At 36.8% G+C, this 14,213-nt stretch overlaps 1 protein-coding gene across 6 annotated transcripts in view; it reads right to left on the bottom strand.

The window, feature by feature from the left end:
• The window catches only part of rdx (BTB/POZ and MATH domain-containing protein rdx), a 31,594-nt gene that overhangs the window by 2,343 nt on the left and 15,038 nt on the right, over positions 1-14,213 (bottom strand). For 4 of the 6 annotated variants that reach the window (XM_069053136.1, XM_069053135.1, XM_069053132.1 and 1 more), the window contains exons 2-8: positions 5,706-5,856; positions 4,507-4,628; positions 4,173-4,452; positions 3,939-4,116; positions 3,479-3,657; positions 3,280-3,422; positions 53-3,227 (exon numbers count right to left, since the gene is read on the bottom strand). In XM_069053136.1, the coding sequence (XP_068909237.1) occupies positions 3,083-3,227; positions 3,280-3,422; positions 3,479-3,657; positions 3,939-4,116; positions 4,173-4,452; positions 4,507-4,628; positions 5,706-5,783 (1,125 nt within the window). In that variant the 5' untranslated portion in view covers positions 5,784-5,856 and the 3' untranslated portion in view covers positions 53-3,082. Of the gene's footprint in view, positions 1-48; positions 3,228-3,279; positions 3,423-3,478; positions 3,658-3,938; positions 4,117-4,172; positions 4,453-4,506; positions 4,629-4,688; positions 5,667-5,705; positions 5,857-14,213 lie in introns of those variants that run through there. The other 2 variants (XM_069053134.1, XM_069053137.1) reach the window with 2 other exon arrangements.

The raw sequence follows: 14,213 nt of genomic DNA, 5'->3' as shown, positions 1-14,213 counted from the left end.
CCGCATAAAGGTTTGTTCTGATGTAAAATGAAAGAATAAAATACATACCTACAACATTCATGTTAGTCCAACGGTGAAAACAACACAGCAAACAGTGGCGTGTAAATAACTGCCAAATAAAAGTAATAAAAATATTTTCAAAACAATTTATTTACAAACTTCAATTGGAATGATAAAAGTGAATCGGTTGTTTCATTAATTAAAAGAAATATGTTTGAAAAAAATAAATAACGAATGATTACAAATTGTTATTTATAAAATCTTCTGCTATAAATAAAATACTTAAACAAATATTTATATTTATTCAATACGCGATCTTTGAAACTCCCTCCGAAACATATATTTGTTCGAAAAGGTGACGGAGCTTGTAGCCCCCCTTCCCGACACATCCCCAAAAAATAACCCTTGCGCCGCCAACGAATCCACCGTATTTATAACTAAAATTTATTTAAAATTTAGTGGCGAATGGGCCCAAAGGACCTCACTCTTTTGTAAATATTAGGGTTGCAGAAGCGCGCTAGAGGCTAGAGGGTGAACCAGTCGATTTTTGGTATAAACCGTAAGGTGCGTGACTCGGATTAAAACTTTAATTTTCACGCTGATTTTAAATAAATCGCACGCAATTCTTATAAGTTCGGAACAAATTCTTTTGCAAATGTTACCTGAACATGAAAAGTGAACTTATTGAAAAATTAATTTGTGGGTGTAGTAATAAATCGATTTTTGTTTTCTTTGTTTGGATAAAAACTGTACCGCAGATGCTGTACATATTTGTTGGCACTTTTTCCTACTAGATTATGTAAATTTAATTGTATTATTATTTAATAACAACTAAGATGTGTTCCGATTTTGTTACTGCTTTACTGTTGTCCTTTCGTCTCCGTCAAAGATGTCGAAGAATCCTCAAAATGTCGCAAGCTTGGGTCTTGAACTATATTAATTTCGATTTTACGAATTGTTTGTTTGAGTGTGGAAGATAACAGTCAATCAAACCGCAAAATATATAAAAATTGCCTGGAGTAAACTTGTCTATTTTATCGAAAAGTATCCAATACATAATTTCAATGTTAATAATGGATTCACTTTTCTTCTTATTTATAACAAATTTGTTATTTATGGCCATTTAACGTGTAACATTGTGTGTAAAATTTTGCAAGAATCTGGAGAAACGAAGGGAACACCGTAACGGTAACGTTAAATAAAGAAACGCTTTTTACCAACCATACATTTCACGTCAGAGTAACTAAAATAAATTCACAAAAAATTGATGCAGTTTGTGCCATTATCCACAAATGTTCATAAAATGTAATCACTTGATGTGAAAGTGAATAAATGTATCTTAGTGATTAGTAGTTTTAAGCAGTTATTACGTATCCAGTTACAGTTACTTACGAGGCAGAAATTTATTTTTCTTCCTGTCATTATTATCAGAATTACATAAACAACACGAACGTGTTTGATGCAATAAAAGAAAAAAAAATTCAAATTTGCATCCTCTGGTCCTTATCGTGCTGAAATAAAATATGTAACATAAAAATGATAACGCTATGAAGTGTGTTTACAGTTTTATTAATGTTTTTGACGACATGTAATTCCATTGGTGAAAATCAACTTACACGTATTTAAGAAAAACCTTTCACAATTGAGTTTTTGGTCGATTGGCGCTTTAAGGGCGTGTATATGATTCAAATTGAATTAAAACCAGAAAGTATCATGAAAATGCATTTTATTAAATATGTGCTATGATTTAAAGTAAAATGGAAACAATGATCATGATTAATGTAAATCCTATCAGTGAAATACACATGTGAACCGCCATGTCAGCACCTCGTGTACTGAAATAAGTACAGAGTGACAAACTAATCAGTACAAAGGGCGATCAGAAAGAAAGTTTTATAATAATGATGAGGTAACACTTGTCTTGTACTTAGGTTTCAAAAACTATCTAGTCATTATTATTCATTGGTTCCGGAAGAAAGCTAAGTGCTATTTCAAACGTAAACGAAGTCGTTAATACAAATAACAAATTTAACAATACACAATGAAGCGAGAAATCATGGGCTTATCACAGAACATGTATGGCATGTTTTATTATTATCAATACCGAAGGGTGAAACTGCCACACGGCAGGGACAGGAAGCAGAAGCGCAATACTGTACAGTCCGTTAAAGTAAGCCATTAAACAACCTTCTTTGACACTGTCTTACTAAAATGACGAACGACAACTGTATCTATGAAATTTGCAACTTTCATTAGCTATGACATTCGAAGCACTACTATTTACATGATTAAATTTTCAAGTTGCTCGTTTACATGTCCACATCAAATTAACAAAATCGGTATGAGCTGCCCATCATACTAATTCATCGATTTTGAACTCCGAAAGTATTGAGAATTATGGACAGCCGTTTCAATGTCATAACTACAGTAACTAACAATATATTACAAATCACTTGTTGCTGTAATTTTTGGATTTTTTCTAATCCCCTATGAATCACTTACGTTGCCCATCTAACATCTTGAAGACCAAAAAATTGACGAGACCGAATTACATCATCGGTCTCCAAAGAAAAATACAAAAGTACGTGTCTACCAACACAAGGAAAAAAAACAAGAGGATTACTTTAATACAAGTGATAATTTTGAAAAACTGTGTCCATCAAAATAAAGTGGATCGGTTTTGTTTAATTTCGACGAACTCTGCTCTCTTTTGACCTTAACTTATCCGGAGAGATCATTAAATACAACACTAACTTAAATTAAAAAAGAGGTTGAGAAGTCCCCCAATAGGAACAAGCTGTGGTCATTTTATATCACAATTCCATTTGTTTATTCAGCCAGTGAGCTCCCTCCGCCTCTTTAAACGCCCCGCTCGTATTCTAGGACAATCCACTAAACGTATAAATATCAGATCAATGTCGACTAGAGAAACTCACTGTGCTAAAAAACAAATTTTTAAAACTTAAAGTTACACAGGATTTTGATGATTTAACAAAATGTTAGTTATTCTATACTACAACAGCACTCATAGAGTGTCTCATTGTGAACACATCGATAGCAGTCTGTGGCACTATCACGAGCTTCAGCTCTGTTTCACCCTTTTTCGGGGTGGACCTATGGGGGGGATTTGTTGCGTCGCCAACGCTCGGAACGCTTCTGCGATGAGATGAGGATGCGTTTGGATCATACTCTTCCACCCGGGTGTGTCCATCACGTCTGTCGCGTGCCTAAAAACTTCAATTAATACCGGATATAACTGTGCATTCGACGACGACTAACGTATTGATAAAGTCTATTGCTTGTGCTTTTAATTGATCTGCGCTATGCAAATCTGCCAATATTAAAATTTCTGCGGCGTTGTCTATCGATAAATTTGTACACAGCGCTTCTTCACACATCACTTTAAGTCTTTCTAATGCGTACTACAAACGAAAACTCGATTACACACTGATTTACTACAACATCACACAAAACAAACCTTATCCGCTGCAGCCAATAAATCGTCAGCCATTTTTTCTAAATTTGATGCTTTCCCTGTATATATAAATCTAAGCATTTCTCGTAATACTTCATGGTCAACGTCCGTAATATCTACCCTATTGTGTTTTCTTTCTTCCATTTCATGTTCGAACATGGCCTGGAAAACAGGACTCCTGGCTGAAATCAAAAACCACAATGAATTTCAACAATTAAAAAATAAAATAAAATGAACTGCCTCCTACAAATTGGGACATCCATGAAATGTGATGATTGATTGAAGTTCATTTAAAACGACACGGGTTAAGTGAATTTTATGTGCAACTGGGTATTAAAAGTTTTTGCGTGAAACAAAAACTGTCAAAGAAATTTTGTATCGTCTATCGATTTACGAAGACAAAAGGTGAATTTTAAAATGTATTAGGGTTTAATAGCCACATCCGCCGTTGGCAGATTCTTACCTGCTAATATCGCTTTGTGAGCCTGGAATTCCCTACCGGCTACTGAAAGAGTTACGTCGCTAAATTTTTGATTTTCGAATAGTAAACCTAAGTCGTCCGATAACCTACATTCTGGCACTTTAAACTGAATCGTATTCGACTGGCCAGAAATATTTACACTATCAGCAACAACACTGACCTACAATCCCGAATTGTTTATTAAATTTATTAAGCACAATTGAAATTCGGACTCACTTCACAGAATATCGTAAGTTTGTCGTCCGGTAACAGACCGTTAGCCTCGTCCAACAAAAAGTCTCGTCTGATGAACTTCTTGAAACCCCAGTCCTTCCCCTGGACGAACCTGTACGCCCTTTGGCTCTCCATCGCCTTCGTCTCCTCCCTTTTCGCATTTAATATACTAAATTTAAATTTGGCTCTAACTTCGCTTTTATTGCACGACACGAGAAGTAGGTACAATGAAAGATAGTCTTTACTTTCCTCGTCTAAGCCTTTGGGATTCACTCTCAGACACCTACGAATGCTCTTGTTAATTTTAATCGAATTTCGGCACGCGATCGCGACCTACCACTTTAATTTGTCGTTGGCTCCTGCTGAAAACGTCGAAGACTTCAGAACTTCTCCCATTTCTTCGCGACAGAAACTGAAATTATTTATTGTCCACATGTAACTGAATTTGACGACTTTCACCTGTAACAGAGAGAATAAACTACAATTATAAATGATCACAACGATGCGAAGTAGGTAGACCTTATTTTGGCGCGTAGTAAAAGTGGAACAAATAAACATGAATTTCTGGAATTTATACATTTTTGACGCTGTTCTAACAGAAATGTCAAAAATATTACTCAAATGACAGACAGTCGAAATTTGACATTTCACCACCACACATACTTGATTTATTTCAAAAAAACAAACAAACCATCTACAATGGGTGGTTCTTGCAGCAGAACCAAGTTTTGTTTGTTGAATTATTTAAAACGATCGTGTCATCACCTGTCAATTAATTTAATGCGTTCAATTAAAAAAAACGTAAAAATTACAAAAACCGTTTAAATAAATTAATAATGACGTTAATGAAATATAAAAAAACATGTAAAGGAAGTAAATGTCGTCTGGATAGGATTAATGGTAAAGATAAAATTGTACAGTTCGGTTTCGATTTGAAAAATAATCCCCTAGAAGTCTGTCCAATTTCCATAACAGAGATAGAGTTTGCGAATGACTTCCTGTTGGTGGCAGTACTCTTTTATGTTTTATGTCATGAATGAATGAACAATACGCCGATTGAAAACCTTGTATTTGTTAAAAATAATACGATGGCTCTATCTGTGTTCGGATTTTCGACCCTGAACAAGGGCATTCACGCCGGCGGTCTTGAGAAATCCTGAACATCACCATAACGTGATCTGATAAGCTCGAAGCTCACAACGAGACGGCTTTTTCAGCAGCGGACTTCGATTTTGGTCGGCTTTCGTGGGGTGGCCCTGTCCATACAGGACAACCATCGATTCATCGATGTCGACCGCATACGATGCGGGGAACAATGACAACGTAACCCTGTGCCCGATGGTCGCACACGTCGAATGGTCAAATAATCTAACTGTAATGTCGAAACTTGCATTTGTGGTGCTCGGTCACAGGCAGAGGTATAATTTCCAAGAGCCGTTGGCCTCAGCCAAGGTCAGCACCAGAACATTGCCGTTTGCCGGCCGAGCGGTTTACCTTAGGAAGGAACGGGTTGGTGGTTCGTTCAGATCGGCTTACCTGCGTGTAACACCAGTTCTCGGCCACTGGGGTGTTTACCTCCTGGGGTGGTGGACTCGGCACGCGGCTAACGGCCATGGTACTCGTGGGATGCAGGTTGGAGCTGACTCGGGCCGTTTGGCCGGCCGAGCAATCACTCACCACCGGCAGCCTGCGACAAAATACCCCAATTAAAAAAAAAAACTTAACCGAGTAAATAAAAAATAAAATAGAATCCGTCGGCTAAAAAGGCTCAATTTGCGGCTGTTCAAAGCTAAAATCAGCAACCATAGAAAAATTAAGAAAAATGATGTAATTAGCTTTTAATCTTCAGTTTAGAGGTCCCACTAGAACAATGAGATAGTTGATCGTGAACCCTATATCTCATAAAATGTGTTAAATATTAACAGGGTAATTAACTTATCAAGTGTATTTTGTAGAAGCATGTCTCAAGTCAACTAGACAGTTCAACACGAAACAAAATTCGAATCCTTGTCACCCGTGACGATAACCAATATAAACTACAAACACCAGTCGTTGGGTGCATATGAGCGTTTCCAAACAAGACCCCCTACGGAAAGCAGGTGATCAAATTTAACCAGATTATCCCTCCCGCCGCGTAAAAACCAAATCAAGCCATTATCGAACGTGCTCGTTTATATGAATAATGAGGGATGATAAAAGCATAATCGAGCGACCAAAGAAAACGGATTAAAAAATTTTCAATAATAAACGATATTTACTGTACAGGTGTAGACAGGTAGGTAACTTCCTGCTACTTAATTATTTTTTCCATACTTCACGGGTAAAATATTAACGATTCTTGGTAATGCAAAAATTGAACGCCGCGAAACCTGAGTTTTGTTACTGTCGGTGTGGTAGAAAAAGCGCAATAAATTTTTCATTTCAATTTTCATTATCGTGGCTGAACGAGCAACCACAAAACGGAAAACAAAAAATTAAAAATAATGCATCGTCCACGTCCATGACGAATTAATAATAATAAGTTGTGGATAGAGCGATAACCCAAAAAGGGTGGGAGTGCGCTATGAGGGTATCACGAATGGGAGTTCAATCGACCGTACTCAATTTTACATTCTCTGAAAGGAGTATCTATCTTCGCACGCCTACAAGAGGTTGATGGTTTTTAATCTAATACATCGCTGTACACATACGTTTGATAAACAAACACACTAAGGTGAACACATTCTTTACCATAAATGTTTAATAGGAAAGTTTATCCCGATAAGATAACCAATTCCGAGGAAACGTGACTTTTGACATTGACAGCATTCGTAAACAGACATATTATCGTTGCAGGTTGCAAGCAACGATCAACATTCACCACACATGTCACCTCAAACAAATTACATGTGAAATCGCGAAAGAAGAAGGAAACCTTCGCGGTGCCTTCGACAGTCCGAACTGAAACTTCCCAAATGAGCTGGTGAGCAGTACCGAAAGAACTCAGGTAGTTCCTTGAGATTTTAAGGTCGAGGACTCGGTCCTTGCGAGCAGGTAGAAATCGAATGGTTGGCGACAATCGAAAAAAAATAATTCAAATCTACTACGGCAAATGATGAATTACTACAACTAGCGGTACTCGGCGTTCCATTCGCGTCAATAATGCAAGTTAATTGTCAACCTGAGCGTGTATGATGGAGGAGGAGGTACATCACGAAAAATTCTGCAGCGTTCGCGGCTGGCAAGGTCAAACACCCCGGCATATTCGATGATAAACCAGACAGTTAGGTTGAGGATGATGACTGTTTATTGAAGGTCAGACTTAGTACATCGCTCCTGCTCAAGAGGTGTGGGTCAATGGCCGTTTCACGTTCTGCCATATGCAAGGACGAGTACGGCGGCCGGGGAGGGCTCGCCCCCTCGAAAGTCGTCCCTGCGAAGGACCCCAGCCCCAGGACTGGGGAGAACAGCCGGAGAAACGTGGGAGAAACGATGATATTTTCCACAGTTCGCGTTATAGATGTGTCTAGTTCTAATTTTACGTGTTCCACAGTAAGAAATCGTTTGTTTATTAAGACGACAAGACATTTCGATATATTGACAGTGCTGGAAAATGTATTCCGTAAACTAGAAAAACTAACTCGATTTCGAGCAACGGTTCGACAGAAATGATGCTCTCCTCCGTCTTCAGAACCGCTACACATTTATTCACCTCGCAGACATCTCGATCGAATAACATCCACATTCGTTCTGCCAAAAAAAGAAATACGTTACGGATTATTAAAAATCAAATCAATCATTTAGCGGTGTTCTGGACTTTTCCTTCCAGATAAAATCAATTGCGTTGAACGATAAGCGACCAACTCTAAAAGCAGCTTTCCGCTTGGGTATGCGGCCACTTTACATAAAACTGCCTTGGCAATTTTGAAAACGTATAAACATCACACACATATTTTAAAATTAGTACGGTTAACGTTGAAACAAAACCCACTTTTCACGAAACCTCCAAATTTATTTGGAACCTTATTCAGAACCTCTATACACAGCGATAACTTTTGCAAATAATAACGTCAAACTAGGCTATGACATTGAGGTTGTTACGTTTAAAAAAAATCTAAATTTCAATTTTTCAGCTGGCATTTGCATTCGAGGAAGAGAAAAATACCTCGTGTGTTTCTGGAACAATTCAAATTAGTTGATTTTAAATGAGATGACCCTAAATAGTAAACATTACGGGATTCCATTTCAATTTCAAATCATCCACTTGATCTCTATTTTTAAATTTGAAATTCGGCTGTACCTGTGCAAACAAAGGACAAGGGCTATTTTAGTGTGTGCCCTACAATTAAAAATAACCAACTATTTTCGTATTGGTCTTGTTTACACGAACGAAATCTCTTGTAATCAGGTCAACTCAATCTAGGTAGAGAGTTACCTTTAATGAGAACAATGATAGGTTAATAAGGTACGTCGCGTTGTGGAATTGATTGCTTTTACAGTCGCACCTTCACACCTCTTAAAATTGCAAAATCTCCACGTGTTTCACCTATTCATTTTTCCGTGCGGATTAACTAATTACTTTCGGTCGATGTTGATTCTATGATTATTATACAATGACGTTAGGTAACGAAGAACTCGTAAAGGTGTCTCACCTACAAAGATGTGTCATTTTACAACCGCGCATCATCATCTGCTGGTTCTGAATGAATTATTGCCATCGCTGGCACAATTCAACGTCCGAACTTGATCGCCGATCGCCATTGTGTTTCGGTTTTATCTTGAATGAATTTAGAGGGCAGAGAATTTTTCTGAAGGTGAGCAAAGCCGGCAATGACGTGCAGTTTTACACACACAAAAAAAGGTGTAGATGCTACAGATTTCGTCGTGACCTCAAGGTACACCTCCGAATGTGTGACTCAAATCACCGTAATGCCAAATTATGTTATTTCAAGAAGCAGATTCCAGTCAAACCGGAAATCGCGATTTTCCTATAAAACGCGATAATTATTCATGAGTTTTGCAAATTAAATTCACTCTACAACAGAGCCACAACTGGATTAAAAATAACACACGAAAATTAACGACGCACACTTTTGGTTGTCACCTTATCTTCAGGATGAACACGATTAGAAATCACAAAAGAATTCTTTGTGATGTTAACGAGGTGCCAGATTTTCTTCTTTAAATTCAACCTTGTCGGCTTCGAATGACAAGTAAAAAAGCAAGGTTTGATCTACCTTGCAAAAATTATTTCAAACATTGACATTATTCCAAATGGAAACGATTTTGAAAATACCGCAATTTAGAAAAAAATCACTTTCCCCCACTATTGCTGTTCCATTTTGTAAATAATTCCTAGAAAGGATAAATTTTAATTGTGGTTTTATTTCCTTCAATGCATAAAAGCTGATTCGGCAGTGTATCTTCTCAGAAACGAAGATTAAAATTCATTATCTGAGACACTCTTTCTATGTGAAATTTAGACGGAGATAAAACTTTTGGTCGGAAATTGCGATAATTTAATTAACAGAAACATTACAATCAAGGTTAGATAACAATATTATCGTGGTTCGGAATCGTCCAAGTGTCATAAAAATTCGACCGAATTGCAATAAATAGGAAAACTAATCGAGTACTTAATTAGTTCTTGGATAAATGCACTTCCTACACTTTTAACCATATTATTCCGTTTTTTTAAGTAAAAAGCTTGAGAGAAAATAGTTTCTACTTTTGAGCACGATAAAATCTCCATGGTAACAAACACAGGTCATTAGAAATTTACGAAACTGTAACGTGGTGAGTAAAGGAACGTCGTTAATGACTTTATTTCCTTTGCTCATATTTTATCTTTTTCAAGTTTATTAAGAGGATCGATAAGATGGCACTCTTCAACAATCCAACTGCGAAAATGCAAATGCTCTCGACGGCAATAAATATCAAACTGAAGTGATAAAAAGGCAATAAAAACAAAACATTTTATAGGATCTAAAAGAGTACATGAATCGAGTTCGCATATTCATCATCAGCTCCGGTCCGATTCATAAACGAAGTTACATAACGAATCCAAATAAAAATCGGTAGAAAAAAAAACGAATAGGCGATAATTTCGCCAAGGTTCCGATAGTCTCCTTGAGTTTTAAATATTGTTATTTCTGATGCTTTGCTACAGTTTAAACTGTTTACGAGTGATCGTTACGTTTATTTGAACAATTAGTAACATCATCGGAGATGGTGGGGACGCAGGACCGGGCCTACATTTATCGAACACAAAAGCAACGGTCCACGTAAAAATTTAGGTACATGGAGTAATGTAGATTTTAACTTTCTCCTGAATGTAGGAACGTAGTGCTGATGGTTCCATGTAAAAGAGAAATCGATATAGTAGAGCGCGGGTGTTCAATAAGGAATAAAGAGCGCATAAAGGGAAAGCGCGGGTCCTTTCGCTCTCTCGACCGGGTGAAACTAGGAAACATTTCACCAGAGCCGATACTGTTGCCTTAAAATAATTACACAACGACCATTGCATTGAATAATAATTGATACGCAGATTACGATTTACGAAATCTCGACATCTCCCAGATAATGACGGGACAAAAAGGACGGAAATTTGTTTAGCGGCAGGAAAATTTCGAAATCGACACTAAAAAGTCACGTCGTTTCGCAACGCGTTCGAATGAAAATGTAGGCATTGTGCAGGGTGTGGTGTCAAAAGTGCAGGACAAGCCCTTGGTATTTCGTTTGTTTGCGAAGAAGAAATCGCTCCGCAACGACGACTGCGAACTCTCCAAATGATTAAAAATATAAATTTTATTACAGACAGGACTGTCGAAACGATCCTGAAACATTTACATTTTTGGACGTGTCGGACCTTCAAATTTGTTAAAACAACCGATTCGAATCTAACACTGGCTTTTTATGACCAACATCCGAATTTTTCTCCTGTCACTATATAGATTTTACTCGCAGGTTTCACCGTTCAAGGGCGATGCTTTCTACTCTTTCAAAACGTGAACGTAACGTTGAAACGTTTCAATGGACGAAATTTCACCGAAATTTCTTTTCGACAAACAAAGCCATCAAACTTGGGCACAGGTAAATACGAACGTGTAACGTCGCCCGTTTTATTTTATTTTTTCAGAAGCTTACCGACCACGGCAAAACGCACACAAAGAGCACACCGCACCAAGGTCTCTTTTAGTTTTACCCGTTTTCATTATCTCTTCTGTAAACGCGAGCCTAAGTAGGTTACAGTGAAAGATGTCAAACTCATAAGCCAAAAATCACATTACATAAAAAATCCTAAAACGTGTCACGAGCTTCCGCGTCTAGGTCAACTCGAACGACATAATCTAATTAGTAATTAATTAGCAATATACACAATTACGTAACGACAACAATTTAAAAAATGATGAGCGTCATAAAACCAAACAGCTTATAATATGGGTCAGAGAAAAATAACGAAGCAGAGTTGTGAAATTGTTCGCTTAAAATTTACTTTGATAATTTCACTAAAAGACTTTCACTCATTGCGTGTGGTAATTCCACGTTAAATGCAGTTTTCTTCGTCGACGACCGCGTTTTATCTACTAAAACCATCAAAAATCATTGATTATTTTTTTATTGTCGAAAAACACAATCGCTGAGCGATTTTTAATAATTCAGTATTGAGAGCGCACGTGTTTTTACATGGCATTCGGAATTAATGTCATGGAATACAAACGCTTTTTATTACGCTTCCACCCTCAATCATTCGATTACCCCCGAAATGTAGGTTAAGGGCATGAAAAGTAAGGACGCGTCATTGTAATCGAAAAAAGTAGGTCCTTGCAGGATTTCCCAGTTTACGCCGTCACTTCTCTAATCGTTTCGTTATTTGGACCTTATTCATTTCGTCTGCTCTTCTCCATTTCTTTTTATTGTTATCAAATGCTGACACGTAACTAGTTTAGTTCGCCGTAAACCCTGATGACCATCGACCATTACTTGCTTTTTAGTTTATTAATCGTAAAATAACTATACCGCGACAGATAATTCCTATATAATTTTAGACTAACTGTAGACTTTAAAAAATTGGTGTCATGACAACATGAACGTCTTCTGGTCTTAAATACTCACTCACTCGTCAAGCAAAAATTCAGGATCCTAATCAAAGGACAGACCCGTAATAAATGACTGAATCCGTATAATAAATAATCAAAGTTTAAAAGCACTCCAGTACGTAATAAATAATGGAAATCTTACAATAAATAACTAAAATTTAAAAGCGCTTCAATGTCACGAAAATTGTGAAAGTTTGCTTCACCGTAGCGTAAGAAAATAAAACTGAAAAAAACGTCCTTTAAATTAACGTCTGAAAGAGACCAATGAAGAATTTGCAAAACATATCGGATTGAAGAATTTATAGGCTCCGTCGATCAATTATTATTAGAAGGTGTTTCCTGTACATTTTCTGTTGCCTTCTAATTGGAATGAAGTAAAAAACGCTGAAAAAACTCCAACTGGGAAAGCGTTCGATTATGATGTTGTCAATAGTCTGAAAGGGAAATTTATCGAGTTTTCTTAGAAAACCCTTGATGCGCATCGTTGCCTGTCTACCCTCCTGAAAAATTAATTACCCTTTGGTTAAAGTTTCATTTTATGAACGTCTACAATAAACTCGTTACAAAATGAAGCCTTTTGTTTTTCCACGAATTATTTTTCCACCACGCATTCCGATTAAATACTCCCTGTGATCGTTTTGTAATTTGGCGGAGCTTTTAACAGATTTCACGCCGATCAATCGATACAAACTACACAAACTCCAAATAAAAAAAAATTCATTCATAACGGTGGCACTCTACACCGTAATAATAATTGCTACATGTTGTGAAAAGTTTCTGATTAATCAAATACCGAAGCACTCGCAAAAAAATGAAGCTTACTATTTATAGAATTCAGCATGATGTAGATTACCTAGTCGTATGACTATGCTGTTTACCAGGTATAAAAATGATTCATTCCGAATTCCATAATTTTTCAAGTCGGCTGAAATAATTAAAACACTTTAAAAATGTACATGAATAAAACATTTCCCCTCTAAAAATAAAAACGAAACGAAACACCTCACTACAATTATGCTTATAAACAACCTCATTGCATTACATGCTATTTTATCGATTAGGGAACAATGTTCTCTTTACACTTTTTGGAAAGTAGCATAACTTGCAACAGGGACACAGAATTATTTCACATTTGTTGCCGCTACCACGCTCTATTAAATGTATGCCATGTTAATAAAATGCTGTATCAATAGGCCATAAACTGTATTAAGTAATCTCACATACATAATTATTGTACGCTGCAAAAACAGAAAATTGTACACGCGACACGAAATACACAAATAACCTGAAAAGCTCGCACGAGGCCATCTCATAAAGCTATCTGCAGGTGCGATCGTGATAATTAATTACGATCCTCCAGATACCAGAAAAAATAATAAATCATAATTACAAATTCATCCGCCACGAAGGGAGGTCTGGTTGAACTAGAAAATTAGTTCGTTCAACAAAAAAAAAAACATAATTAATCGTCCGGTTTTGGCACGAAAACATTCTTTCCAACACCAATTCAAAATAAAGGTGAAATCTCGATACAAACAGCTGCAAAGTGTGTACCAAAAGGACGGGTTACGCGAGTAATTTGGGTTAAAAAGTTAAATTTACCTTTAGCTCCGCTGTGTAATACTTTTTGGTATTTCTGGCAGGAAAATAGTTTTATTTTTATCCAATATTTACAAATCATCACGTTATTACTTTTTACCGTCATCATCGACGGCCATTGATAACCTTCGTGTTAAAATTTAATTAAAGAATTGAAAAATAATTATTTCGAGACGTGGCTAACCACAAATCTAATTCCAGAACTTTTCAGTTTTACAATCGTCCGACTCGTATCGGAGGAGATAACCACGTGTAACGGAAAGTGCGGTGCTTTAGCTATTTTTAATAAGTCTTAACCTTCAAATCGGTTGGCTGAAGGCCGAATAAAGGACTAGTTGATAGGCATAATTACCTTTGCTCTACGTCA

This window comes from Tenebrio molitor, chromosome 7 (assembly GCF_963966145.1).
Source record: "Tenebrio molitor chromosome 7, icTenMoli1.1, whole genome shotgun sequence".
Lineage (NCBI taxonomy): Eukaryota > Metazoa > Arthropoda > Insecta > Coleoptera > Tenebrionidae > Tenebrio > Tenebrio molitor.
The sequence above is the reverse complement of the archived record's forward strand: the minus strand, read 5'-3'. Positions and strand labels throughout refer to the sequence as shown.